The 26,238-nt window shown below is 38.1% G+C and overlaps 1 protein-coding gene across 2 annotated transcripts; it reads right to left on the bottom strand.

Moving 5' to 3' along the window:
- Positions 1–1,948: 1,948 nt before the first annotated feature.
- Positions 1,949–10,081, bottom strand: ZCCHC9 (zinc finger CCHC-type containing 9). Of its 2 annotated transcripts, none has more exons than XM_090276435.1 (6): positions 10,039–10,081; positions 8,824–9,272; positions 6,021–6,171; positions 5,686–5,778; positions 3,754–3,822; positions 1,949–2,492 (listed from the first exon to the last, which is right to left on the bottom strand). In XM_090276435.1, exons 2-6 carry the CDS (start codon positions 9,244–9,246, stop codon positions 2,374–2,376), a joined length of 855 nt encoding a protein of 284 aa, XP_090132561.1. In that variant the 5' UTR covers positions 9,247–9,272; positions 10,039–10,081; the 3' UTR covers positions 1,949–2,373. The 2 variants fall into 2 exon arrangements, with proteins under 2 accessions (XP_090132561.1, XP_090132560.1); XM_090276434.1 differs by lacking the exon at positions 10,039–10,081 and adding an exon at positions 9,670–9,825.
- Between the last annotated feature and the right edge of the window lie 16,157 nt (positions 10,082–26,238).

Here is a 26,238-nt window from a genome sequence, read left to right as displayed (position 1 = left end):
ATGAGCAGGTCAAAATTCCTGCCCTTGATGTAACCTGTAATCTGGTGGAGAGGGGATGGCTAGTGTTAGGTAGGGCTATAAATTCTGTAGAAAATTGGAGTAAGAGAATAAAAAGTTATTGGGATGAGGCAAGAACTACTTTCTCTAAGGCTGGCCACAGAGAGCCTAGTAAGCTGAATGGAAAGCAGAGGCCTGAAGGAAGCAAGGAAAGGTTGGCCATGGGGTTGGGAGTGGGGAATGTCAAAAAAAGAACAAATTGAGATTCAAGCCTAGTGGCTTGGAATATAATTGTCGCAATAAAATAAAAATAAAAGACAAGAAGGGAAATTTGTTTTTTGGGTTTACTCCCCCAACCCAGGGGGAAGGAATGATTGTTTAAAGCCATATTGAGTTTGAGGTGTTATGTGTAACACCTAAGTGGGAATGTCCAGCAGGCAGGTGAGAACATGGGACAGAAACCAGGGATATTAGGGATAGATGTGGATTAAGGAGTCAGCCATAAAAAAGTGAAAGATAAGCTTAAGAGGTACTTTCAAAGGACTGAAGGAAGAGTGCTTCCCAATAAGTCCTAAGGGATTCAAGAAAATATTTTCAAAATGTAATAAAATATGCTTCTGATATTATTTTTCTGATATATATTGATATTTCTGATATGTATATTTTTCCCTACGTTTCTTCTCCATTCTTCAGCCCTATTAGGATGCATATGGCCTCATTCGTCTTACTCCCTGCCACAATCCCATGTGCCTAAGAAAGTATTAGGAACATAGTAGGTTCTTGGGAAATAATAATGAATAAATACATTCAGTTTGTCCTCCTCTTTAGGCCTTTTTAGCTAAGAAAATAAACATCTATCATTTCTTTCAAGTAAGGGTCTTTCCGGATGTCATAATTTGGTGAATTCCTCTGACAAAGTGTCCATACACTTTTTTAATGTTACATTTGATACCTGCAGTTTACTTCTAATGATTTCACTAATTTATAGATCATTAAAATGTGAACAAATTAACTTGGGGAAGACAAAAAGGACACTAACATCCCTGCTGAAGACTATATGAAAACACGAGACTTGCAGCCAGGAGTTTTGACTCTCCAGAGCCTTTTGCTCCTGATAGGACAAGTGAATAAGTCAGGTGTGTTTGGGCTAAGTGACTACAGCAGCACTGCTGTCCTTTTCCGGCTGTATGACTTGTGCATTTCCTGTTAAGTGCACCTATTCTGTAAGCTCTGGAATGCTCAGCCATATCCTGTCTTGTTTTTCTCACTGAAAATGGAAGAACAGCTCCTATTAAGACTAGAACTGTTGAGTTGCAGATATTAAAACAGGAAAGTGTTTCTTATTTGGTAAATATTTTGCATTTGAAACATCAGTGACTAATCACAGCTGTTTCCTTTAGTTACAAATGTATCCAATCAGGTGAAATTCCAAATGAAATACACCATCCACTAGTCATTCCATTACATAGTACAATGAGAGCCTTAAGCCTTATGAAATATATGTATAAGTATGCATGTATTCATCAAATCAAAGAAGCTAATGGGTCTCTGATTAGTGTTCTGACTCTATTATGCTGATACTTGCATCTCGCCCTGAGTCATCTAAACCATATGAACAAAATGCTGTTATGTTTGATATACAATCTGTATGTGCCATCATTCTGGTTAAATACCTCAAACTGAATTTTGGCTAGAATTTATTTCTTGAAAATCAAGGGCAAAGAAAGAGCTGCTAAGGTGAGGTACTCTTCAATTTTAACCTGAAAAATACTCGTATGTAATTCTTTATGTGAAAACTGAAACAAAAATTAACCCAAATTAACCTCATTCAGAATTCATAAAAGATTGTGATTCCAGAGCTTGTTAATGGACAATGGCTAGTTGAATCCAGAATTAGTTATTCAGAAAAACAGAAAATAAGTTTTTATTAAATATTGTAAAAATACAGATTTCATGTCAACTTATAAATAAGCTGATACTTGGAACCTAAAAACCGATATAACTAAAAATTCATTTCCAAATGCAAAGCAGTTGCCCTTTGTTTAGGGGTGGTTCAGATGAATGCATAATTTTGTTTTTAAGGAAAAGATGGTTATTACAGTTAGGTATGTAACCACTTACATACACACCTAAGTTCTGTTAAAAAAGTTCTTTTAAAGAAACCAATTTAAGCATCTTATTCTTTTCTTCAGTGATTTTCTCCACACAGAAAGTAGTACTCCTTGATAGACAGAACTCAGGAAACTATTTGAACACCCAGGTCATACTGGTATCTACAACATGGGCCTCTCCAAGGGGGCCCAGCTCCAACTCGTGAAGAAGGCCCAGCTCAGACTGTGACAACAAGGTGGTAACTTATGATAATACTAATCATTATCAAAAATTAACAACTTTAGGTATCTTTGCTTGGGGTTTCTGTGGTTTAGGCACATCCAAAATTTCTTCATAGTCCGCACTCATTCCCTTTGCCCAGCGACCAACTGTAACCATTCGATCTGTAAAGAAAGAGAAAAGTCAGAATGTAAGAAAAACGGTAATCAAACACAACCACCCAGGTTGGTTTTGATTTAGCAAAGAAACTAGTTTTGACATGAATAATCACAAGGAGGGAATACTCTGTCACGAAAGGAAAGTGAGCAATTCTGTAATTGATTATAATCCTTGATTTCCGAGTACTACAGGCAATTTCTCATCCCAATTAGGGAAATGCAGCAACTGCTTCACAATGCACAAATTGATGAGAAAGCACTTTCATTCTTTCCCAGAGTTCATCATTACAGAGTCAATGAATTCCAAGAGTCTGTAAACAGCAAGACTTATGAAGCATCACTTTTAAATGCACAAGATTCCACCTGTGAAATTATACAACATCTGCTTGCCAGTCTTGTCATTTAGGAAGTGGCAATCCTCCCAGGAGGGAGAATTCAAATTCCACTTCATCATTTCAATCTTACTGCCTACAATGTAGTACAAACTGTCTTCTAGACAAGATTATAAACAAGAACTCTTGGTTTTCAAATTTAAATATTGGAGGTAGAAGTAAAAACGGGCAGACTTACTTGTGTAGTACTGTGACTATTTGAAATAAAAAGAAATGCGTTTTTCCTCCCCTAAGAAGCACTACTGGGCTATCTGATGTCCTGCTTTCTCTCACACAGGATTATCATCATTCTAATCTAGGTAAACTAATGTAATAATGGTCTCCACTTCCCCCCAAATCTGCCATAGGTATAATGAACATTTATGAAGTTTTTGATGACCAAGGGTAGTATTTCATTAGGAAGAAAATATAACTGGGCAGATAACATGTGGACAACACAATTTTAATATTTTTGGCAGTTTTTGCAACCAACTCTGAACCCTTCAGGTATACACAAAGCAAAGCACACTGGAGAATACTCAATTATAAGAATATTGAAAGTTATTTTCATATTTCTTATTAGTGAATCCATACTTTAAGTAACAGAGCTGGCTCTATTATTAAATTAGTTAGCAAATATAAATGTTTATTAGTAGGATGCTTTATAAGATCAAGGTCCTCTAGGGCTTATTGGTCACTTTTTTTTCTCACCTGAGAACAGCAGCTAATGCTTAGTTAGTACTGTTTCTACTGCTGACTGAAAAATGAATAAGTCATCATTGCAGCAGGAAACCAGGTTCCCTTAAAATCAGTAATACCTCAAATAATAACAAAATGCAGCAAAAACAGAGGATTATTAATCTTATCCCTTCTAAATGAAAGCCCAGAGATCTCACCTGAGTTCTGACTTTGAGGGCAATCTTTCTTAAAATGTTCCACAGAGCCACAAAGTCTGCAGCCACCGCCTAGAAAAAGAACAAAGTCATTGAAAACCTCACACTGACATAGGGCTCTGAACATCTCAAAGCACTTTCATCTCTTATTTGGTCCTCACAATCTTGTCAGTTGCAAAGGTAGCTGGAGCCTGGAACACAGGTGGATGCCACCATTTCCTATTAGTAAGTTCCTTCTCCATTCCCCTTGGCCTCACAGAGCACTAAATTGAACCTACTCATTTGTTGCACCTGGCCTTCAGGGCAGATGTGGGAAAGAGAAGAGAGGTATCACAGAAGACACTTGTCTTCTGGAGCGTCCAAGAGCCACTGCACAGAAGACTGGACTGTGGTTACATAGGCAAGAGTTTGCGAACTCTTAAACCTATGAGCAGAATTTGTGTACTGATGCCATTCATTGAGAATGTCTACAATTTTTATCACATTCTCTTAATGATCAATGACTCCTCCCCTCCACCCAAAAAAAGGTTAAAGACCACTGCTCTGCACTATAGGTCAGACAGGGGTGATCAGTTACAAAAGGAATAAAAATTAACTTTTGTTTTCATGCCTCCTATCTGCCAGGCAAACTAACTCTAATTAAAATGCCTATTTACCTACTTTAAGAAACATTCCAGGACTGTGGTTTCTAAAATGAGTGTTTTGCATAATGGTCAAGCATTATCATGATCATGCTCATAATACTGAGTAACTCAGAAAAATGACCCCACAGAATATAAACCTCTCAGTTCTATGTGATCTACTCTTCTTGCTGCACTTCTAAAAATATTTAATCATTTTGGTTGCCCATCCAAAACCATCTTTGCTCATTAGTCACATTGTAGGACCTGCTTCATAGGTTCAAAATTGAAAAGAACTTTTGAGCATTCTTCCAGGCCCAGGCCTCTATACTGTCTGTAGAGCCATGGTGAAATAATATATTTTGATCCTCATAGTTTTTCAAAATAAATGTCACAAGTCATTAAATCTAAGATACCACTGATTAAAAGATGTATCACTTTTACATACCTCTCAGAAAAAAGAAAACATGCCAATTATGTGGGACCTACCAATGGTGAGATACATTGAGTTCAGAGATATTAAAATGTGAAAAAATATGCATCTCAGAATCAAATGAAATATGTACATTTTTTTCATCTCGATTTCAGAGATGAAGAAACTGAGGTGAGAGAAGTTAAATAACATGGCCCACGTCCCACAGCCAGTGAGCGGCAGTGTGCAGCTCTAACCAGTGTGACTAACTCCAAAAGCTATGCTTTTCCACTGGGCTTCTCCAGTGGACCCCAGAACATGACACAAGAGTGTCTAGAACCTAATGGGACCAGCCATCACAGTAACAGATGACAATCTCCTTAAAAGATTTAGACATCACGCTTTATTGTGAGGACCTTAAGACATTAACTGAGCTGAAGAAAAGAAAGTTACAGGAACCCATGCCAGACGATAAGGAAAACATTCAGAAACAAAAATTACTAAAATATGATAGTGTAAGAAGCCCTTTACACAAAATGGGACGCTAGAGTGACATTAATTCACAACATTGTTTTTTAAATCTTATATTTAAAATTTTATATTAGTTTGAGATATAATCTCTTTGCTTCTGTTATGTTTAAAAGTAGAAATTTATAATATATTCTCATAATGATGCTATAGCTAGCACAGAGTTTGAAATACTCACTTGAGTTTTTCTGATTTGACTTATCAATATATAAAGTCATATTATCCCAAAAGTCCAGTACATAGAATAGTACATAAAAATAATGAAATTCTCAAGGTTTTGCTACTTATTCAAAAATGTATCCAAAAACACTGTAAATTAAATATAACCTGCATGCCGACTCATCATTTTTGACACACAAGGGTAACAGTACTCACCATCAGCATAGATTCCTTTGGAATTATCAGGGCAAGATCTGGACAGGTGCCCCATTTCCCCACAAACAAAACACTTTGCGAAAGGAAATTCACCTATAAGTATCAAACAGTTCCTGTTAAGTTGGTTATGTATATTACAAGTCATGTAATTCATATTATTTTAAAATACTCTGAGAAGAAAACAAGTTTTCACATAATTTAAAATTAATTTTATATGATTTCAAAAAGTGGTACACTCATAACCCTGTCAATAGAAAAACCCAGTTGACTACTTACTGGCCACTTGCCCACTTTTGATAAGCAAATCAAAAACTAATAAGAAAAAAGAAACATACCAAGAGCTGGGTCTACTTTAGCCTTGCACTTGGTTATTTCATGCTCTGTGGATCCACATCGATAACATATTCCAGTGCCCATGTCATGATTCTCAAGGGCGGCTGGGCAATCTGCAATCCCATGGCCAGGTTTCCTACAATGAAAACATACCTAGGAAAACAAAATGTGAGTTACTGCACCGGCTTTATCAATTCTTGGTATCAAAAATAGCTTTAAAACATTTCTAATTTTAAGGTTATCTAGCATTTTTTCTGAAATCTCAAATTTTGTCTGGATAAAAAAAAGCATTTCACACAATCCTAAAGAGTAAGAATCATCATTTTCACCAGGGTCTCAGTGTTTTTGAAAACCCACAATCCATCACTTTCAGACACAAAGTTAGAAGTGGCTTTGTAGGAAATAATCACTTAAATGAATTAAGCAACTATGGACTACATATTCATTAATGTGGATGTCTGACTAGAAAAACTGAGTTTCTTGGAGTAGACAACAGCCATAAAAATTATTACTCAAAACTAGTACTTACACTTTTTAAGTGAATTTTAAGTACATTTCCATTTAAATTATGATTCAAATCATAAAATCAATTTCATATAAAAATTAGTTTTTATATCTTTATAATACATTTCTTTACTATTCAAAAATAGATGTTTCATTTTTAGAATGTATACACAATTCACTTTAAAGAAATAACTCTAAGATGAACTATTTGACTCCAACATAACACTGGACAGTGGTTTGCTTGTTTTACGTACGATCTAGCAATTTGGAGAATTTTTTGCTGGAATGAATGAGAACATCATCCATAATCAAGTTTAAACTTTTATTTAAACTGGAAAATGATATACACAGTTCTTGGATAACATAGAGCTCATCTATAATTTTTCAAAATAAGCATAAGTTTTTAAAAAGGCAAATTCAACAGGCAAAATAAAACATAACATTTTACAACTATGTCCCACTTTCTTTTTTTCCTGTTTAATAACAATGTAAAAAAAAATAAGTCTCTTTATTCTTCAGTATCTTTTACATTTAGAATAAACTGGTTCAACCAAAGAAAATGCATTTATTTATCTATCTATCTATCTATCTATCCATCCTCACCCAAGGATATGTTCGATTTTAGGGAGTGGGGGAGGGAGAGAAAGACACCAGTTGCCTCCAGTATGCGCCCCGACCAGGGATGGAACCCACAACCTATATATGTGCCCTGACCAGGAAGCCAACCTGAAACCTGTTGTTGTATGGGACGACTCGCCAACCCACTAAACCATCCAGCCAAAGCAAGGAAATGCATTTATTCTACCACTGGAGGAAAAGCTAATACTAAATTTTGGATCACCAACATAAGAGGTCTTAGATTTTTGGTGAACTCAAGGTGGTCTCTAATAACCTGACAGCTCACTGTTTTTATGTAAACTTCAAATACAAGTTTCTTGAATGATCCTTAGGTTTTATGTAGATGAGGTGTGGAAAGCAGACTAGTAAGTATCTATATCTTAATTAGCAATTAAAAACTGATGCTAAGTATGAGGTATTAAGAAAATTACAAGACAAACAGTTGAAGGTAGGTCACAACAAGCCATACTATTTAACGTATATGCTTAAATATAAAGCATTCCTTTAAATAAACAACAAAAACCAAAAACAATGTCTTTCCCCCTTAATTACAAACATAAAACTTCTCTTAAAAGGTAACATATTAAATTTTTTCAAATAGTATGCAGTTCACCATGTTGTTTATGTCAATGAAATTATCTTTAAATTATGTTTAAGTTGACTTAAAAATATTTTTAAATAATTGTACAATCTAAACAAAACTATCCTGATACAAATAGAAATGATTCCCTTTTCTACTCCCATTTATCCTTAAGAAGCTACATTTATGGCAGCTGTAACATTTCAAACCTGCATTGGTACAAACAGTGCTCTACATTTAGTAATTGTAATTTAAAAAATGAAAGTATAAAATGATAGCTGATCCTGATTCGTATGTAGTATCCTGCTAGAAGACGGGAAATTCACTTAGAAAAGGGAAAGAATTATACGAAGTATTTCACTTACCGTGACTGACATATCTGGGCACCCCAGAAATAAACTTGCAGCCCCCAGGGTGTGAAATGGGAGGGATGGAGCAATGACTAGGGAGTCTCAAGAAGTTTTAACTCTGCTGCTCTATTACTAACTACTATGATTTGCATCACAGCTCCTTCTTGTGTCTCAATTTTTCATGGATAAAGACAAAAGCACAACCTTTCCAAGTAACCGGAACCACACAAATTTAACCTGTTGTACTTAACCTTCCTACTTATTTTTATCTTCTTTAAGAATGGCTGTTTGAAAAGAGCTATTTGAAGGCAGATGTGAGACATAGGTTTTGAGATCAGACTCTGGGTTTGAAAAAATTTTTTGGCAGCACTGCAGAGTAAGCAGCCCATTTAGGTTCATATTTATTTAATACTACTACTTACATAGTACTGGCCAGCATTCTAAGCAGTCAAATATTAACACTTTTTTCTGGGTTTGAATTTCACATTTGCTACTAGCTAAGTGGTTTTCAGCAAGATACTTAACCTACTTGCATATTACTGTTTTCTACCTATAATATGGGAATGCCACCATGTTTGCAGTATTGTTCTGAAATTAATCAGTACATTAAGTACCTAACACAGTTACCAGCCCTCACAAAGATGCTTTATACATTTAGTACATAACAGCAATCAGACTGCTAAAATATGTGTGAATATATGATTAAGTTTCTAGCCATATAAAGTAATACTTTGCTAGAAATGATAATCTTACCATTGCGTTTTTCTTTGCTGCTTGTCTTTTTAATCGTCTTCCTTCCCTGCGACTATCTTTCTTTAAAGCAACTGCAATTTCTTCCCTTACTTCCTGACTGTCCGTTGCTATTATCTCCCCATTGTGAACCATCTTTGAGTTTTGTCTTAGGTAGTCCATGAATCCATTCACATCTTCATTTTGTCTTAGGTAGTCCATGAATCCATTCACATCTTCATTTAAGTACTCCTTTTTCTTTCTGTTCTTTTTGTGTTTTGCTTGGGGTGCATCATTTTTAAGGGACAGCCTATTGGCTTCAAGTTGTTTACTCTTCGATAGGTTTTGGCTTTTTTCCTCAAAGGACCCCTTCTTCATATCCTCCCATGACGTTGCACGCAAGGGTCTTTTGTTGCGTTTGGTAGTAACTCGCGCCCACCTGGTCATGGTTTCATCAGAGGTAGTGTATCAAGCTTTAAGACAAGCATGGCAATGTCATCATTTAAAATAAATAAATAAACAAAAAAAACTAAAGATAGATGCTATATAACTATATCACATATGTTAAAGTTTGAATTACTAAAACATGTTGTTGTTGGGTTTTTTTTACTTCATTTAGGTATCTGTACATTTAATTCTATAATGTGCTGCATAGATATGCCTGTAATGTAAATCTAGCCCTTACTGGAGAAGCTACACCAGTAAAAACAAAACAAGAGCACACCTACTATAATATAAATACTTGCTTAAAACTGGAAATCATTCATTAAGAACCCAAATTATTTTGCAAAGTTTAAATCACAAAGTAGTATTAGTGAATGAAGTTACTCTACCAAACTTTGCTGCTTTCCTAGACGTTTATTTTCCTACCTCTGCGTCCCAGGGCTACTCCATTCCAATCTCGTTAATTTGCTATTTCAATGCAAACCATCCGCATTGGCAAACTGTATACAAAAATCCTGCGGTTTCACGTAAAAGTGTTCACAGTCACGTGATGACACCGGGTCTAGCAAATCACCCTCAATTAATTAAGCTGCACTCCTCCTAAGGCAGCATCCTGTGCAACAACCAATGTTAAAAACCTCAGCTCCTGGGGTCGAAAAGCCCCGTGAACACAACCTGAGGGGCGGAACCAATCAATAGGTGAGAGGCCGTACGTCACTGCACCACGCGCACACACTCGTCACTGCAGACCCAGAGGCTGTCACAGTGCAGGTGAATTATCCTTGCCCGGAGTACCTGGGGAGGGGGAAGCGCTGGGAATCAAGCCCAGGCCGTCCGGGTCTACTCGCTCGGCGGGGGCCGGAGGGACCACGCGCCGGCCCGAGTGGGCAGGGCCATACAGCTGAGGCCGGTCCCCGCGCCGGCGTCTCGGGCAGGCCACTAGCTAGGCATTCGTGCGCTACCTGGTGCTGAGGGCTCCTGGGTACCCAGCAGCCAGGCCCACTGCCCTCCAGCCAGGTCCCCGGAAACCGCGGAGGACACTCTACCGCATAGTGGACGGTCGCGGGCCCCCTCTTAGTCCGTCATCCGTACCCGCTTACCTCGCACGAATCCTCCAGAGGAGAAGAGTTAGCTTGCCAGAGAAGCCCATTCCCCGGCGGCGGCACTCGGGACCGGAAGCACGTGGTCTGTGAGAGCGCGTCACTTCCTGCCGGCGGGGCTGGGGCTGGGTTGTTGCACAGCTGACTGACTTAGGGGCCTGCTCCCTGGCGGGTGAACGTGGCTAAGTGAAGCTTTGTGGGGCGCCTAGAACGTGAAGGGCGCAGTACCGGACGCCTCGGACACGAAGCTGAGGGGTGCTCCCTCCGTGCTGTCTGGGACTCACATTTCAGTGGCGAGATGGGAGGGTCGGTGGGGTGGGGCCCAAGGAACGCTTCCTTGAGGAGAAGACGTTTGAACTTCGAAAAGCAAACATTTGGTGAAATCGGCTGCGGGAGGGAATTAAGAGCTTTCTAGGCAGATGTAAGGTAAAAGCATTAGCGCAGTGGGAGTGGGTCACTGTGCTAGAACCCTAAAAAAGACTGGGGGCCCTGTTGGGTAGAGGGCGGAGCCTGGTAGTCCGCCTGCCCAGTGCTAGTTAAGCATTCGGTTGAAATACATTACACTGTAGCCAAAGTTCTCTTTTTAAACCCTGGTCCCCGAAACAGCCCATTGTCTCAACAACCCTCCCAGCCGGCTACCACCACCTGTCTTACCCACCCAGTTCACCAGGACTGCTGCTCCCATCCCCATCATCATGCTGGATCCGTTTTATCACTTAAATACCCGTCCACTTCTTTGTCTCTGCTGCCACCTCCCTTGTCACAGGTTTCAACATCTCGCCTGGGTTACTGGCAGCTGGTGTGGACATTCCTACCAGCACGCCCTCAAACCCATTTTCTATGCCTCAGCCATGTGCACTTGTGAAAATGTAAATTAGATGTTGCTCTCCTGCTTTGATTCCTTCTGTAGTTCCCCATTGTCCTTAGGAAGAAGTTCGAACTCCTTAGCCTGGTATCAAGTCCCCACGTGCTTCACTAGCTTCGCCTTCCACAATCTTCCTCTCTGAGGTCCATGCATAGGAACCTTCCCTCAGTTTAGCAAATGGTCCATGTACCTTGCTGTCTCCAGGCCTTTACACACGCTGTTCTTGTATGGTACTCTTTTTCTTTCAATTAATTTCTACTAACCCTCCAAGGCTTTTAACATTTTTTATTTTCAATTCATCTTTTCAATGCCTCCTCCCCCAAACTATGTCAATTCCCTATTGCATGCTCATGGCGGTTTATGCTTCCTTACAGCAGTTTTCATGTTTGTAATTACATAAAGAATTGTGTAATAAGTTGTTTACTGTATGCCCATTGCCTGGTGTGTAGTTAGTGCTCAGTTCATTTTTGATAACTAAATGAAGAATAGGTACTTTGCAATGCTTGTTGAAGCAAACTAGAAAGTAACCCACTTTAAGAGGAAAGAATAAAGTCAATACCGTGGAAGTGGTGGAATTTTGTATGTAGATATCATCACAAATATCCTAGGTCTTATGGTAGGGAAATTTTTAAAAGACATGTCCTCCAGCTCTTGAAGAGAGGGAGCTTCCTAAAATATATAGTGTAGTGCTGCTTATACTCTAATGTTTCTCAGTCAGCTGGCTTCAGCATTATTAACCTAGTGATATTTCATAAATGGATTTTCTTCACAGAAGCTGGGTACCTGCACCTAACATAAACCACTAGAGGGTGCATTCAACTAAAACTTTTTAGTACTGTTCTGAATTTTAAACTGTAGGTTGTTAATTCCTGGAAGTGAAGAAAGATGATCTCAATTTGTTTCTGTGAAACTACATCAAATAAAGATTAATAACTGAATAAATAGGTCATAGAAATCCTTGGGATTCAGCAGACAATGTTACTATTAGTACTATTAATAGCTAACTTTGGCCATTTTATAAGTACCTAACACTGTGTGCTGATGCTTTACATTCATCACCTAATTAATTCACCCAGTATCTTGAGAGGTAAGTACTATTGTTTTTTATCCATTTAACAATGAGGAAACAAGCATAGAGAGTTGGAGTAACTTATCCAAGGTTACACATCTAGTAAGAAGTAGAGTCAGGATTTGAACCAAGATCTCAGTCAAAAGGTGTGGGCTCTACTACTTTAAAATACTGCAGGGGATTATTTGCTTGCCTTAACCCACTTTAAAACAGACTTTATTAAGTTATCCTCATGTAATATTTCTTTTTGAAAATGTATTCACTTTTACAATTCAAGGGATTATCTTTTTATTAAATGTTTCCATTCAAATATAATTGGAATACTGTATATGTGTTATTTTCATAGCAGTTTTATCCACAGGGTAAGTTAAGTGAGAAGCTAGAGTTTTGATTATTAAGGGCTGAAGTACCTCATTTTTAGGTAATAGTGTGTTATGCATACAAATATAAAACATGAGATAATTATAAAACACATGTTTATGAAAACACTACACAGTTTAACAAGCTGACCATTGCCAGATACTGTTTTAAATTATTAATGTACTTTTTTTGCACAGGCAATACATTTTCATGTTTTAAAGAAATTAGTTTGTTATGATGATACAAAATTTCTACAAAACACCTCTTATCCTGATAACCATACATCCTGGGCAGAATATAAAAAGCAACAATCTGGGGATTCTGAAGAGTAAATAAAAGCAGACACTTGTGGAGGGGAGTCAAAATTTGAAAAAGCAACTAGTACGTGGGTGAGTGTCCCTGTGTGTATGTGAGAGTGTGTGTGTGTGTCTTTACCCCGTGGGTGAGCCACAGTCACAAAGTGCATGAACAGCTAAAACTGGAATAGAAAGCCCACCATCATTTTTCTGGCTGAAGAAACCAGAGAAAAAAGCATGCAGCAACCATACCTGGATAGTGAGGGGAGAATTCTGGAAGGAAGAGAGCCAAAATGAATATTCATCTACTTCTGTATATAAATCCCTCGCAAGTCTCAAGCTGGGCCTTGAGACCACATGCACAAGGCCAACTCAGAGGCTTAATGAAATGAATTAATATTTGAATTGCTACCCACGAAAAGACAAAGCCTATAACACAAGTCTTAAAAAGTTAATAGCCTGCTGAAATTTTTTTTTCCATGAAGAATAAAACAACTCCAAAGTATATACAAATGGTGTCCACAATGTCCAGGCTAAAATCCAGAATGTAAACTTAAAACTGGTTCAGTGGTATTTTAAATTTCAGTCCTTAAGAATTATACCTCCTCGCCCTGGTTGGTGTGGCTCAGTTGGTTAGAGCATCATCCTGTAAACCAAAGGGTCACAGGTTTGATTCCTGATCAGGGCACATGCCTAGGCTGCGGGTTCATGCCTGGGTCTGGGCGTGTATGAGAGGCAACTGATCAATGTTTCTCTCTCATATCAATGTTTCTCTCCCTCCCTTATCTTCTCTCTGAAATCAATGATCTATGCATTATGTTTTATAGCTGCATTTAGTGGGACACATAGGGGTGGTGTTCTCATTCCATCTTACCTGGATTTGGAACCACTAGGATTAGAACTGAAATCCTCACTCTTACCTAGATTCTCAGAGTAAAAGGTGCTTAGCCAGGTTGGCTAGAGTGACTAGCAGGAAGTGCAGGACTAAGAGTGTCCAAGGCCCGGCCTGGGTGAGCCAGCTCTCTGGCTGAGTCTCGCACTCGTGTGGGCTGCTCCAAAGCAACCTGTTTAACTCTAGAGTAATTTGTGAGGGAGGATAGTGAATCTAGAAAGGAAGGCTAGGACCAGATTTTGCCAAATTAAAGTAGTCTTTGGGTTTTCTTTTTTTTTAAGCAAAATTAAAAGTACATTTTATCTTTTAGAGTTTAAGCAGTGAAGAACTATACATAGCTTTTTAGCTCATACAGTAGATTCCATAAAACACATCCAGAGAAGAGGGTTGTGTATAGAAAAAAAGTACTTAATGCCATGCTCAGAATTGTCTGGACACTTATTGAATTTCATTTAAATATACAGAAAAATAAGCAGGAGAGAGAGGAAAAGGATTAATGACCTTACAATTGAAAATAAAAATGAGATCCAGACCAGTAACACTCTTAATAGCGTCTTTCTTAAAAATCTGTCAGTGATTTTCTTACCTGCTTTATGAACCCTTGGAATAAGGCCTGTGGGTTATAGAATTATGAGTTTCTTTGTCATTTTATAAATGTTCTTTAAAGAGTATGCATTACAATTAGAACAATTATTTAAAAGCTTTTTAATCCATGGGAGTTTTGAGACAGCACATGAGAATTTCCAATTACATATAGATTCATAGAAATACATACCTTTAAAAATCTTATGTTACTGGTTGACAGGTCAGTAAACAAAATGTCAGAGAAGTTAAGTGATTAGTATAGAACACATTTCTAGTGACAGTTTTATTACCTGATGTGAAAATATAGATAACCCTATGTTTTTATTTTTTAATTTGTATTGTTGGTTTTCTCAATAACTAAGTTACAAGCAGTACAGGCATACCTTGTTTTTTTTTTTTTTTTTTTGAGCTTCACTTTATTGCCTTTCACAGGTGCTGTGTTTTTTACAAACCAAAGGCAAGACCCTCACCAACAAAAATATAATGACTCACTTTATTACTGTACTTGCTTTATGATGGTAGTCTGGAATTGAACTTACGATGTCTCCAAGATTACTTTATTTCAGAAGAGAAAGAAAATGGTTTCCGAAGTGTCTAACAGGAGAAACCCATTAGTAGAAGTTGCTTGAGGTTTTACTAAACAATGGGAATAGAAATAAAATACAGTTTGCATCCTCCCCTGAAAAAGCTTGCATCTTTTTCCTATTTTTTTCTTAAACATGAGAAATAATAGTATTGGAAATATTAATCACAAAAACGATATGGGCTTCTTACTCACACCCTCTTCTGGTTTGTCTCTCAAGTTCAAGTTTCTAATCATGTCTTTAAGTGGTTGAGTGTCAAGGACTTCAAATGAATACTTAAACCTAAATTACACGTAAGTAGCAAGATTTGAAAGCTCTTATCTGCAATGAGCACTTCCTCCCTTCTTTCTTATATCTGAGAAAATGCTACCTGATATGAGCCTTAGACTGTTCCTTCAGAGGGAATAATGGGAAGTCTGTAGTTACCAATAGGGTTCTATAAAGTAGGGTAGGTAAGGAAAAAGCATTTTTTGATATCTTATTGTTTGCCAGTACCTTGTTAAAAGCTAGATATATAAAATGACAAAGAGTCCTTACCTTTAAGCAGCCCACAGTCTGTAAGGGTAAATGTGCAGTCCGATAAACCACTAGTAATGTGATAAGTGAAAAAATTACACTGGTAGTACAGATTAAAGATAGATTTACTCTTCCTGAGAGATTTTGGAAAACTTTACAATAGAATTTGTTGCTGACAGCTGGAGATAGAGATAAGGATAAGGGAGGTGATGGAGAGGAGTCAAAAAAGAAAGAATCTAACTATCCTATCCAATAAGCTGAAGTGCTCTGTGTTAATGAAACACATGCATGCACGCACGCGCGCACACACACACACACACACACACATTATAGGAGTGAGAAGAATTTAAGCTAATACTTTATAAAGGATGAAAGTACACATACCCAAGCTACCAAAATGTTTAGTACAGATTTAGTAACTAAGAAGTAATCTACCTGTGAGTCTCTGGGAGAAAAATAATGACTTAGAATGAACTAATTTAAGAGCACCACACAGTAGGGGGAAAGTAGCCCCCCAAAACATATGACATAGAAAATAAATGATCTTGGGAAAGAGGTTCCACAAACATTTTAAGAAATATTTATGGACCAGGAAAAGGTTCAAAGTCATACTTTATGTATTCTGGAATATGTGAGTATATGATGGTGAGCTCTATGAAGATGAATTGGGTACAGTCCATACTCCAGAATAATCAGTAATCTAATGGAGGAGACAGACAGTTAGGCCAGCACTACCCCAAGGAGTAAATGAAGGAGGGCAAATGGGGATTCGTGCTCAGGTCTGCCCCAGGCAGCTCGACACAAATATCACTGGCAAGTTTTTCAGTAGAACATTAGTGACATTGAGTGTATGTTCTTTAAATATCCAAACAGTGTGTTTTGGAGCAGGAGAGCAAACCAGACAGAGGGACTTCTTTTCAAAGCTGATCCCAATGTACAGTCTTCCATCTATTATAAATGCATCGCTGCTTTTCCTGTAGTGGGTATTTGTCTCAAATATCTATTCAGGGCAGTGGTGATGTTACACAGCAGCATGATTGTGCATAGTACTGCTGAACTGTACTCTCAAGGTTGTTAAAATGGTAAGTTTTGTGTATGCTTACTACGAACTTAAAAATAGGCTGATATTTAACCTTTTGACAAGTAGTATTTTCATCTTGATTCTCTTAAAGCTCACTTTTACATCTTTCCTTTATTTACTATTTAAGAATCAAGTTGTTAGCCATATATAATCTCCCTGTCTCATTTCTCAATTTCAATTTAGGAAGTGCTTTTCGAGGAGCACAGAGCTTTAAGAAAATAATAATAGCCACTACTTATTAAGCAATCCTATGCTCTGAAGCTTCCCAAATAGTTATGAATGGTAGTACTCATTATATACTAGTACTTGAGAATAGTAATACTTATACCTGTGGAAAACTAAGATACCAACAGCTTAACTGACATTAAATTTGTCAAAACTGGGCAATATAAAATGTCTGACCCTTCTGCTGTGCTCAGACTATTGCTCATATAGTTACTTTCCAGTGATTATCTAGTACAGTAGTCCCCCCCTCACCCTTGTCCACAGTTTTGCTTTCCACAGTTTCAGTTACTTGCAGTCAACCTTGGTCTGAAAATATTAAGTGGAAAGGCCCAGAAATAAATTTAATAAACAATACATACATTTTAAATTGCACACCATTCTGAGAACCGTAATGAAATCTCCCACCATCCTGCCCCAGATGTGCATCATCCCTTTGTCCTGTGTACCCACCATTTAGACACTACCTGCACGTTATTTACTTAGTAGCTGTCTTGGTTATCTAATCCACTGTCAGAGCAGTGATGCTAGTAATTCAGAAATGCCAAAGAGAAGCCATAAAGTGCTTCCTTTAAGTGAAAAGGTGAAAGTTCTTGACTTAATAACAAAAGATTAAAAACTATATGCTGAGATTGTTAAGATCTGTGTTAAGAACAAATCTTCTGTCTGAAACTGTGAAGAAGGAAAAAGAAATCTGTGCAAGTTTCACTGTTGGCCACAGTGCATGCTAAGCTAAGATGGAAAGGCATTAAATTTGTGGGCGGAAGACATGAACAGAGAATGTGTTCAGATTGCTGTCAACATGTTGCACCAGAATATTGTAATTGTTATATTTTATTATTAGTTGTTGTTAACCTCTTACTGTGCCTAATTTATTTATTAGACTTTATTATAAATATGTGTGTATAGGGAAAAAACATAGTGCATGTATATATGGTTCAGTCAGCAGTTTCAGGCATCCACTGGGGGTCTTTGAATGTATTCCCCATGCGTAAGGGGAGACTATTGTATTTCATTCTATTATTTGCTAGGCTAATATTAAAAAACACACCGATACCTGGCAATTATTCATATTTCCTTACCAGTTTCATTTTCTGAGTCTCATAGTAAAGCCCTATTTGCAGGTGGTTGGATTCCTCCCCCCACACACTCATGATGAATATAATACTTGAAGAGATAAAAAATGGCCTTATTGGCTTTGAATGTGCTAGCAGCTTTAAAAGAGGGAAAACCCACACCTCAGCAATATAACGGAAAACTTGGAATCTGAGAGAGAACAGTTGTTTATTTTTTTATTTAAAATAAAAGCCAGGGTGGCAAAAGATAAGTTGACCTTTGTTTTAATTAAGCTAAACCATTAGGCCATTTAAGTGAATGTTGAAGAGATGTGCTAGGGAGTGTGTGTTACTTAAAACCTTTAATAACCAAAACTTTTTACCTGTCTACTAGAGAAAAATGTGATTGCACCATCAAGCAAATTGTTGTCAAATGAATAAAATGCATAAAAAACTTTAAAACCAACCCTCTTTTACTCATTAAAGTCTTCTAGTGCCTCATTAATTTTAATGGTATAATCTAGTTCTGATTGAAGTGCACCTGAATGCAGTTAGTGCCTCATCAGTACTGATGAGTTCCGAGTAATTCAAGCCATATCTGCAGAGTGATCGCAAATCACATGTCTCTACATCTACACTTGCGTGTTTGCCCATGTCTTCAGCCACACAGCTTTTACATTCCAGGAGCCCAGTGTCTTCCCTTTTAGCCTCACCTGTGTTATTTAAAAGACATTTCTATTTTCAGAGCTGATTTTGTACTAACAACTGAGTTTTGTGCAAACAAAGATTTTGTGGACATGCCAAAATATGGCCTTTCTTCCCTGAAACTTTGAATTGAATGTAGAAATATGAGTCGATTACATTTTGAAAAGCGAGGAGACTGATGTGTATGTTAAAAACTAAATGACTGTCAGTTCATTGCATTTTTTAAGCGTAACTCTTTAAGTTTCATAAAACTAATTTAAAAAAACCCTCTTTTTAATTCCTACTTTTACAATTCCATCATTACATCTCTCAAATTAGATTTATTCATTGGCAGAAAAAAGGTTATGCTTACAGAATGAATACATGATTAATTATGGCACACCTCTTTAACCCTTGACCTCTCCCGTGGGTATTTTTGGCACTACGATATGTGACTTATTGAAATATGGTTCCAAAGCAAGAGGGTCAGACAATCCAACCCCACACCCACCATTAGAAACTGAGGTTGAACTGCATCCAACGCCCCTGCTCAGTTGGAAACTACTCTGTCCAGCAGAGGGTTCACAACCACGACAGAACAAATTTATCCAGGACACTGTATTTTGTCTGGAGGGGAAAAAAGGAGCCGGCTGTTCCCTCTAGTGAAGGAGCAAGACCTCCGTACCCCATGCTTTTTATTGAAAAAGGTATGCATAGGAGATACAAGGTCAAAATTCACAAATCATGAGTTAGCTTTTAGGTGCATGGGTTAAACAGTTGACAGTTACAGATTACAGATATCAATATAGAGGGCACAGTGACCAGTCTGTGTCAGGGTCTATTAAACATCTTGATGCCACACTGGCATTAGGTGCAAGGTTTCATACATTCCTTGCTCGAGATTGTTTATAGTTAACTAAAAGAAAGGCAGAGCAAGCTCTACAGCATAATAAGCATTCTTTAAATCCAATTCCCATGAAAACCATCTAAGTGGCCTTCAGTCCTGTCTGCCTCCGCCTTCCAGTTTTCCTTTGAGACTTAGAGGCTTCCCTGGGGGGGGGGGGGATTGTGGAGGGGGAGGAGCACCTGGCTCACGGCTTGGGCTACAGTTCCCAAAACCACAAGAAGTGGTTCCCCACAGGAACAAACAAGAAATTGGTCATTAGTCACATCTGGGTACGGCCTTCTCCAGTGATGCAACAGACCAATCACCAGATGTGATCCCTCCAAAGTCTGACAAAGTGATAGACGAAGAATGAGGGAAATTTACAATGGATAATGGAGGAGGTTGAGCAATGGGACTTTAGTTTATATTGCTAACCTCCCTTTTCCTTCTTTAAGGTTTTATTTATTTATTTTTAGAGAGAGGGGAAGGAAGGGAGAAAGAGAGGGAAAGGAACATCAACATGTGATTGCCTCTCACACACTCCCAACTGGGGACCCGGCCTGCAACCCACGCATGTGCCCTGACTGGGAATCGAACCAGAGTCCCTTTGGTTCACAGGCAGCGCTCAATCCACTGAGCCACACCAGCCAGGGCTAACCTCCCTTTTCTGAGATCTTCCTTAGGAAGTCAGATCCATGGAAGCCACCAGGAAGCTTCTCCCAGAAGTGAGTCTGTGTGATTCAAAGAGTGGACTGTGGTGGCCATGAAAATGTATCACTGAGATCTTCTCTTGCATAATTGAGCTAACAACTCCAGTTACTTCCCCTGTGGATTAGCCATTGTGTTCATACTAAAGCCAGGCTTTCATCTCATAAATGAGCAAGGCCCATTCTTGCCTTAGAAGGTACAAGACTCTTCCAACAGGCATGAAGCTTCCCTACTGGCCTAAATGAAAGTTCTTGAAATTGTAGTCTGAGACTTCCTATTCAATCTTCTTTTCTCCCCTCGCAGTCTAGCACCATGGTTTAAAGGCATCTGCCTCCTCCTGTTCCCACCCCACAAAAATCACTTTCATGTTGAATCCTGTCTTGGCATCTGCTTCTAGACAGATCCAAATACAGTAAATATTCTTAAGTCCTCTGGGTTCTTCCTGATAATTTTTCTACTTGTTCTTTGGAATACTGAGAGAGGAATTTATGTATTTGTCTATCTCCTCCTTCAGCCCTGTCAGTTTGGGCTTCGTGTACTCTGAAACCTGTTATTAGATGGGCATGTATTTAGAATTCTTAAGTCTTATTAATGAATGTATATGTATTTACATATGAAATGTCCTCCATTCTTTTTTTCTGTAATCTGCTTTAATAATTGAATAGAGCTTGTGAAATAATAAAGTATATATATCTTCCCCCAGTTCCTAGCATAGAGCTCCTAAAATTCTTGTAATTTCCTAAGTGATTAGAACACTAGGAACATTTTTTGTTGTAATATTTGGTCTTTGACTCCAGTTCCTGACACTCAAATCCCTTAGAATTTCCTAGGGGATAGGATTGTCTTCTGTTCTAATGAGGTGATATTGGTGGGTTCCTAAATAGCTTCAAAATGAGAGCCGGTCACCAGAATCAAGCCATGATTAGACGCTTGGTGCTTTCCACCCCATCCTTCATCCTCTGGGAAGGGGAGAGGGACTGGAGATTGGGTTAATGATCAATCGTGTCTCTCTGGTGACATTTCCAAATAAGGTAAATATGAAGAAAACCAGTTAGGCATTATCATAGGGAAACCGTTGAAAAACTTAAGTCAGAGAAAAATGACATGTTACATATAGAAGAAGAACTGTTTGCATAACCACTAACTTTTCATCAAAAACCATGGAAATCAGAAGACAAGGGAGCAAAATATTTAAAAAGCTGAAAGAAGGGGAAAAATAAGGGAATTTAATGTTTTTCAAGCAGATAATCAGGTCTATGACTTCCAAAATGTGAATTTCACCCCATTTATGTGTTGTGAAATCAATTTAATGGATCACAATCAACATTTAAAAAAATCCTCACCAAGGATATGTTTATTGATTTTAGGGAGAGAAGAAGGGAGAGAGAGGGAAACATTGATGAGAGAGAGAAACATTGATCAGTTGCCTCCTATACATGCCCTGACCAGGAATCAAACCTACAACCTAGGTATGTGTCCTGACCAGGACTCGAACCCACAAACTCTTGGTGTACCAGATGATGCTCCAACCAACTGAGCCACTCGTCCAGGACACAATCAGTATTTTTTAAAACTAAAAGAAAATAGAGTAGTATAGAATAGAAAAATGTCTGAGTACATCTCAAATAGTAAGGATAAATATTATATGAAATTTCTTTTGGGTTTTACATACATACACATGCCCATTTGCACAGCTATATGTGTGTATTGGGTTTTAATGTATTTCTTCTCATAGGTTACACTAAAAGAAAAAACAAATTAAGCCACAGCCTTATGTTATTTAATCACAATAAAAACTTAGTAAGGGACAAATTCTTCCATTTTAGCAATAAAACCAAGACAACTAAATTAAATAACTTTCCTTTTGTCATATAGCTGGTTAGTGGCTGAGCCTGATTTTAAGGCAAATCTTTTGACCTCAGAACAACTTATTTCAGCTGCTGCAAAATATGCTCTTTTATGAATTTTAGCCAAGGGTAGTCTAGACAGTTCCCCGTAAGTCAACATACAGTGGAACTTTGGTTCTCAAGCTTAATTTGTTCCAGAAGGCTGTTCAAGAAGCAATGTGTTTGAAAAATGAATCATGCCTGAGAGACGTGAGGCTGGACATACAGGTATTGTGAGACATGTGGCTGAAAATACAGTTGTGTATCAGCATGGAAAGGTTACCAGATTGAGAACTGAAGTTTTCTTCCACACCCAAGACATTTTTCTGTGAACAACTTGGTCAAGAACCAAATTGCTTGAGATGGCAGACATTCAAGAACTGAGTTTTGTACAATGACAACCCAGAAATTAGGAGAAGGAACAATGTTCCTCTTCCCCATAGAAGAGAGCCAGAATGATTTCCTAGCCATTGAAACCTACTTACTCTAGCTGCAGTCTGCCTCAGATGCAAGGAATACATATAGCAAATTTAAAAAGGTCCTGTGATTCAGAACCATGCTCTGTTCACATCACTATTTCTTGAATATTTTTGTCTTATTTATCTATTTTTTAACATTTTATTTATTTTTAGAGAGAGGGGAAGGGAGGGCACGCTGAGGCCAAATGCTGCTTGTTTGAGATAGTTTAGGAAAGTCTGACACATGAGCCAAAACAGGCCATTTGTATGAAAAAAACCACTGGAAATAGTTGGGGCGGGTATACAAGTTGGTGGGGTGGGATCTCAGGAAATCACCATTGTGGGGCAAAAGTCTTATCCAGGTTGATGGAGACTCAAATATGGTGCCCACACCTTCCAGCTAGGTGGGGGAAGGGCTCATCAAAGGAATAATGGCTGCTGCCAGCACTTCTGTCTGGGAGAAAGCTGCCCCTCCAGTTCTCACGCTGATACCAAACATTTTTGTTTTTCCCCATATGTTCCTTTTGAGCTACTGTGCCATTGCTGAAACTCAGAGAGAGTAAGTCCAAGTCAGTCCACGCATAGGCCCTTTAAGAGAAACTGTCCTGGACTCCAGAAGCTCTCCATCTCAGCCACAATCCCCACTAGTTTTTACAGCCAGAAGTTATGGGGACTTCTCTTTCTGCCACTGGAACCCTGGGCTGGGTGCACTGGTGTTGGACTGGAAGCCCTTGCTACTCAGGGGGCGGATGTCTGCAGCTGAGATATCCTTCCTGGTTTTTATCCACCACACATGAATGTGGAACCAGCATCTTCTGCATCTCTGCCCCTCCTACCAGTCTCAATGTAGCTTAAAAAAAAAAAAAAAAAATCCTTAGCTGTAGGACTTCCATCCCACTAGATTTCTGAATGATGGTTGTTCTGCACTTTCATTGTATTTTCGGTGTAGTTGTGGGAATATGTGAGTAGCGTATTTACCTATGCTGCCATCTTGACCACAAATTCTGCTTCCTGAATATTGATTGAACTAGATGTTAGTAAACAGGGACTATTTTCCTACTATGACTACTTTGGCTTAAAGATAAGGTATTTGATTAGAATTTTAATGGTTAAAATTCTATTTATCTTGTCCAATTAATTCTTCTTTCACATAAAAAAAAAAAAAACTTACTTTCACTACAGCACTGCCGAAGTGCTTGCTTCAGTGTCAAAGTATAACTTACCACAACTTCTGCAAACAGAATCATTTAAATGCTTGGCAATGCTTGAGGAAAAAGGATATTCTTGTATCCAATTTAAGTGCTATTACATGATCTGAAAATTGTCTGAAGAGCTGTCAGGGAAGGGTACTTGATGAATATGGAGGATTTCAACAAAAAGTGAGGTGCCAAATTGAGTGTTTAGAAATTCATTTTAGACTTAGTTTAAATGACTGTCTTTAGTTATGAAAGAGTAAAGTCACACAAGTACATTTCTGCTAATATAATAAGGTCAAATAGCACCACAAATCAAGAGTTTCAAATGTAGATAAAATAATTTAAATATTAAGTACTAATAGTCTGCTTGCAAACCAATATTGAATGCCAATGCTGGTGTAGTTATTGATGAGTAGATCTAATGGCTAAAGATGAGAAATGAATTAGGTAAAAATGCAACAAAAAAAGAGAGAGATGTTAGCTCTGTTACTTAGATATTGAGTTAATTCTTATTATAAATGATGTTTTTAATGTTGCTTGGGATGTTGTGATATAGGTGATAAGGCTTGCTTGCTTTTTAAAAGACTTTATTTACTTTTAGAGTGAGGGGAAGGGAGGGAGAAAGAGAGGAAGAGAAACATCATTGTGTGGTTGCCTGTAATGCAGCCCCCAACTGGGAACCTGGCCCACAACCCAAGCATGTGCCCTGACTGGGAATCGAATCAGTGACCCTTTGGTTCACAGGCTGGCACTCAATCCACTGAGCTGCACCAGCCGGGAATGCTTTCTTTTTATATTGGTAGCCATATGTATTTCTATGCCAGGGCTTAATTTTCAGCTTCTAAAAAAAAAAATGTTGGTATATGCTGTCTATCTAGTCTCTTCAGCTCATTTATGCTTATGTTTCTTTAGCTGTATGAATTTGCCTTCCTTTACCATTTTTATGTGTAAGATCTTTCAGAATAGAAACTGTCATGTCTGTGGGTTTGACCTCAAGGATGGTTTTAAGGGATATTCAGTTAGATTATAATATTATAATATTCCTTTATTATGTTTTCAGCAAACCTTCACATAGTACTTACAATGTATGGCACTTTAACATTATTAATTACTTTTATCCTCCCAACAACCCTATGTGGTAGGCATTATTACTGTTGTCATTTTATACAAAGGCAACTGAGGAACCTAGAGACTAAGTAAATCATTTAATGTCATCTAGTGGAAGAATGAGGACTTGGACTCAAGCAATGTGGTTGTAGAACCAATGTGCTTGGCCATGACCCAGTGTTCTTGACTCTATCCCTCTTTCCCCATGCTGCCAGTCACGTCCTGAGGTTCTGATTCCTCTATTGTGTGCAGGGATTGGTTGTACAATTCCCCTCCACTCCATCCCATTCAGGGGTTTTAGCATGATATCGTGAATTATGATATATTGAGTGTGGTTTCCTCTTCTAAGTTTCTACCACGTATCAATTTGTCACTCACAAGTTAGTGTGCTGCCTATTAGCTCCAGCACAAGTATATTCTTTTTATACCTTATTTTCTCAATATAGCAGGAAGGAAGACAAATGCTTACATAACAGCAGAGATTTACTTTAACTGGAGCACCTAAAGCACTCACAGAATTCAGAACTTGAGTTCATTTCTGTTATTCAAACTAACAATATTTTTATTTTGTATGTGAAGTGATTTTATAACTTGTTACAGAATTAGTTGCCCCCACCTCTTCTATCATGTCCCTTCAGGTTATAGACATAACAGGATGAATGGAAAAGAATAACAAAATTTGAGATAGGTTAAGGGTCTGCAAGCTGAGGGAAGAAATCAGCTTTCAAATTATAGTAAACACATTTTCAGTATTTCAGACATCAAATTTTGGACTGCTTTTGGAGACTGAATATATATAATCAATGGTCAGGCCATCTGATAACAGAATTCTAGCCCTCAACTCTGCAGCAATCAGTTCATGAAGTCAGACAACAATCTCTGTAGCAATCAGCCCAGAGACTGGGCTTAATCAGTGACTGCCAGCTTCCCCAGATTCTGTCCCTGCTCCACTTCAGAACCAACCAGAGAATGTCAGATATACTCCCCAAAGCAATTTCATAGGATACCCTGCTTCTAGTTAGCCTACCTCCAATTTCCACTCAGAGCATACCCGAAGCCTTTCCCTTTTTCACCATAAAGCTTTCCTGTGCCTGCCTCGAAGTTTCTGACAAATTCAAGTGGTGGTTGCTGACTCCCTTGCTACCGCAGGCCCTAAATAAACAGCTTCTGTTTTTTCTACACATTCAAGAGAAACGAATCTCCTCTTGTTCTATTTGCCAGAAAATTATATCAGTTCACCATTTTCCAGTGGTGCCCATAGGGATTTATCAAAGCATGGATTGACTATAGTAGCATCTAGATAATTAGAGGGTTTCTAGATTTGTGTGTAAGTAGTATTACAAATATTATTTGTATCGTTGCCTTAAAATATTTTTGCTTCCTGTTATTTGTAATTGGATGTTGTTTGCCCTTCATACTAGCATTAAAAAATCAGAAAAACCAAA

The sequence above is a fragment of the Furipterus horrens genome, unplaced genomic scaffold, assembly GCF_987537825.1.
Source record: "Furipterus horrens unplaced genomic scaffold, mFurHor1.1.pri manual_scaffold_5, whole genome shotgun sequence".
NCBI classification, from domain to species: Eukaryota; Metazoa; Chordata; class Mammalia; order Chiroptera; family Furipteridae; genus Furipterus; species Furipterus horrens.
This window is presented reverse-complemented; position numbering and strand designations above follow the sequence as displayed.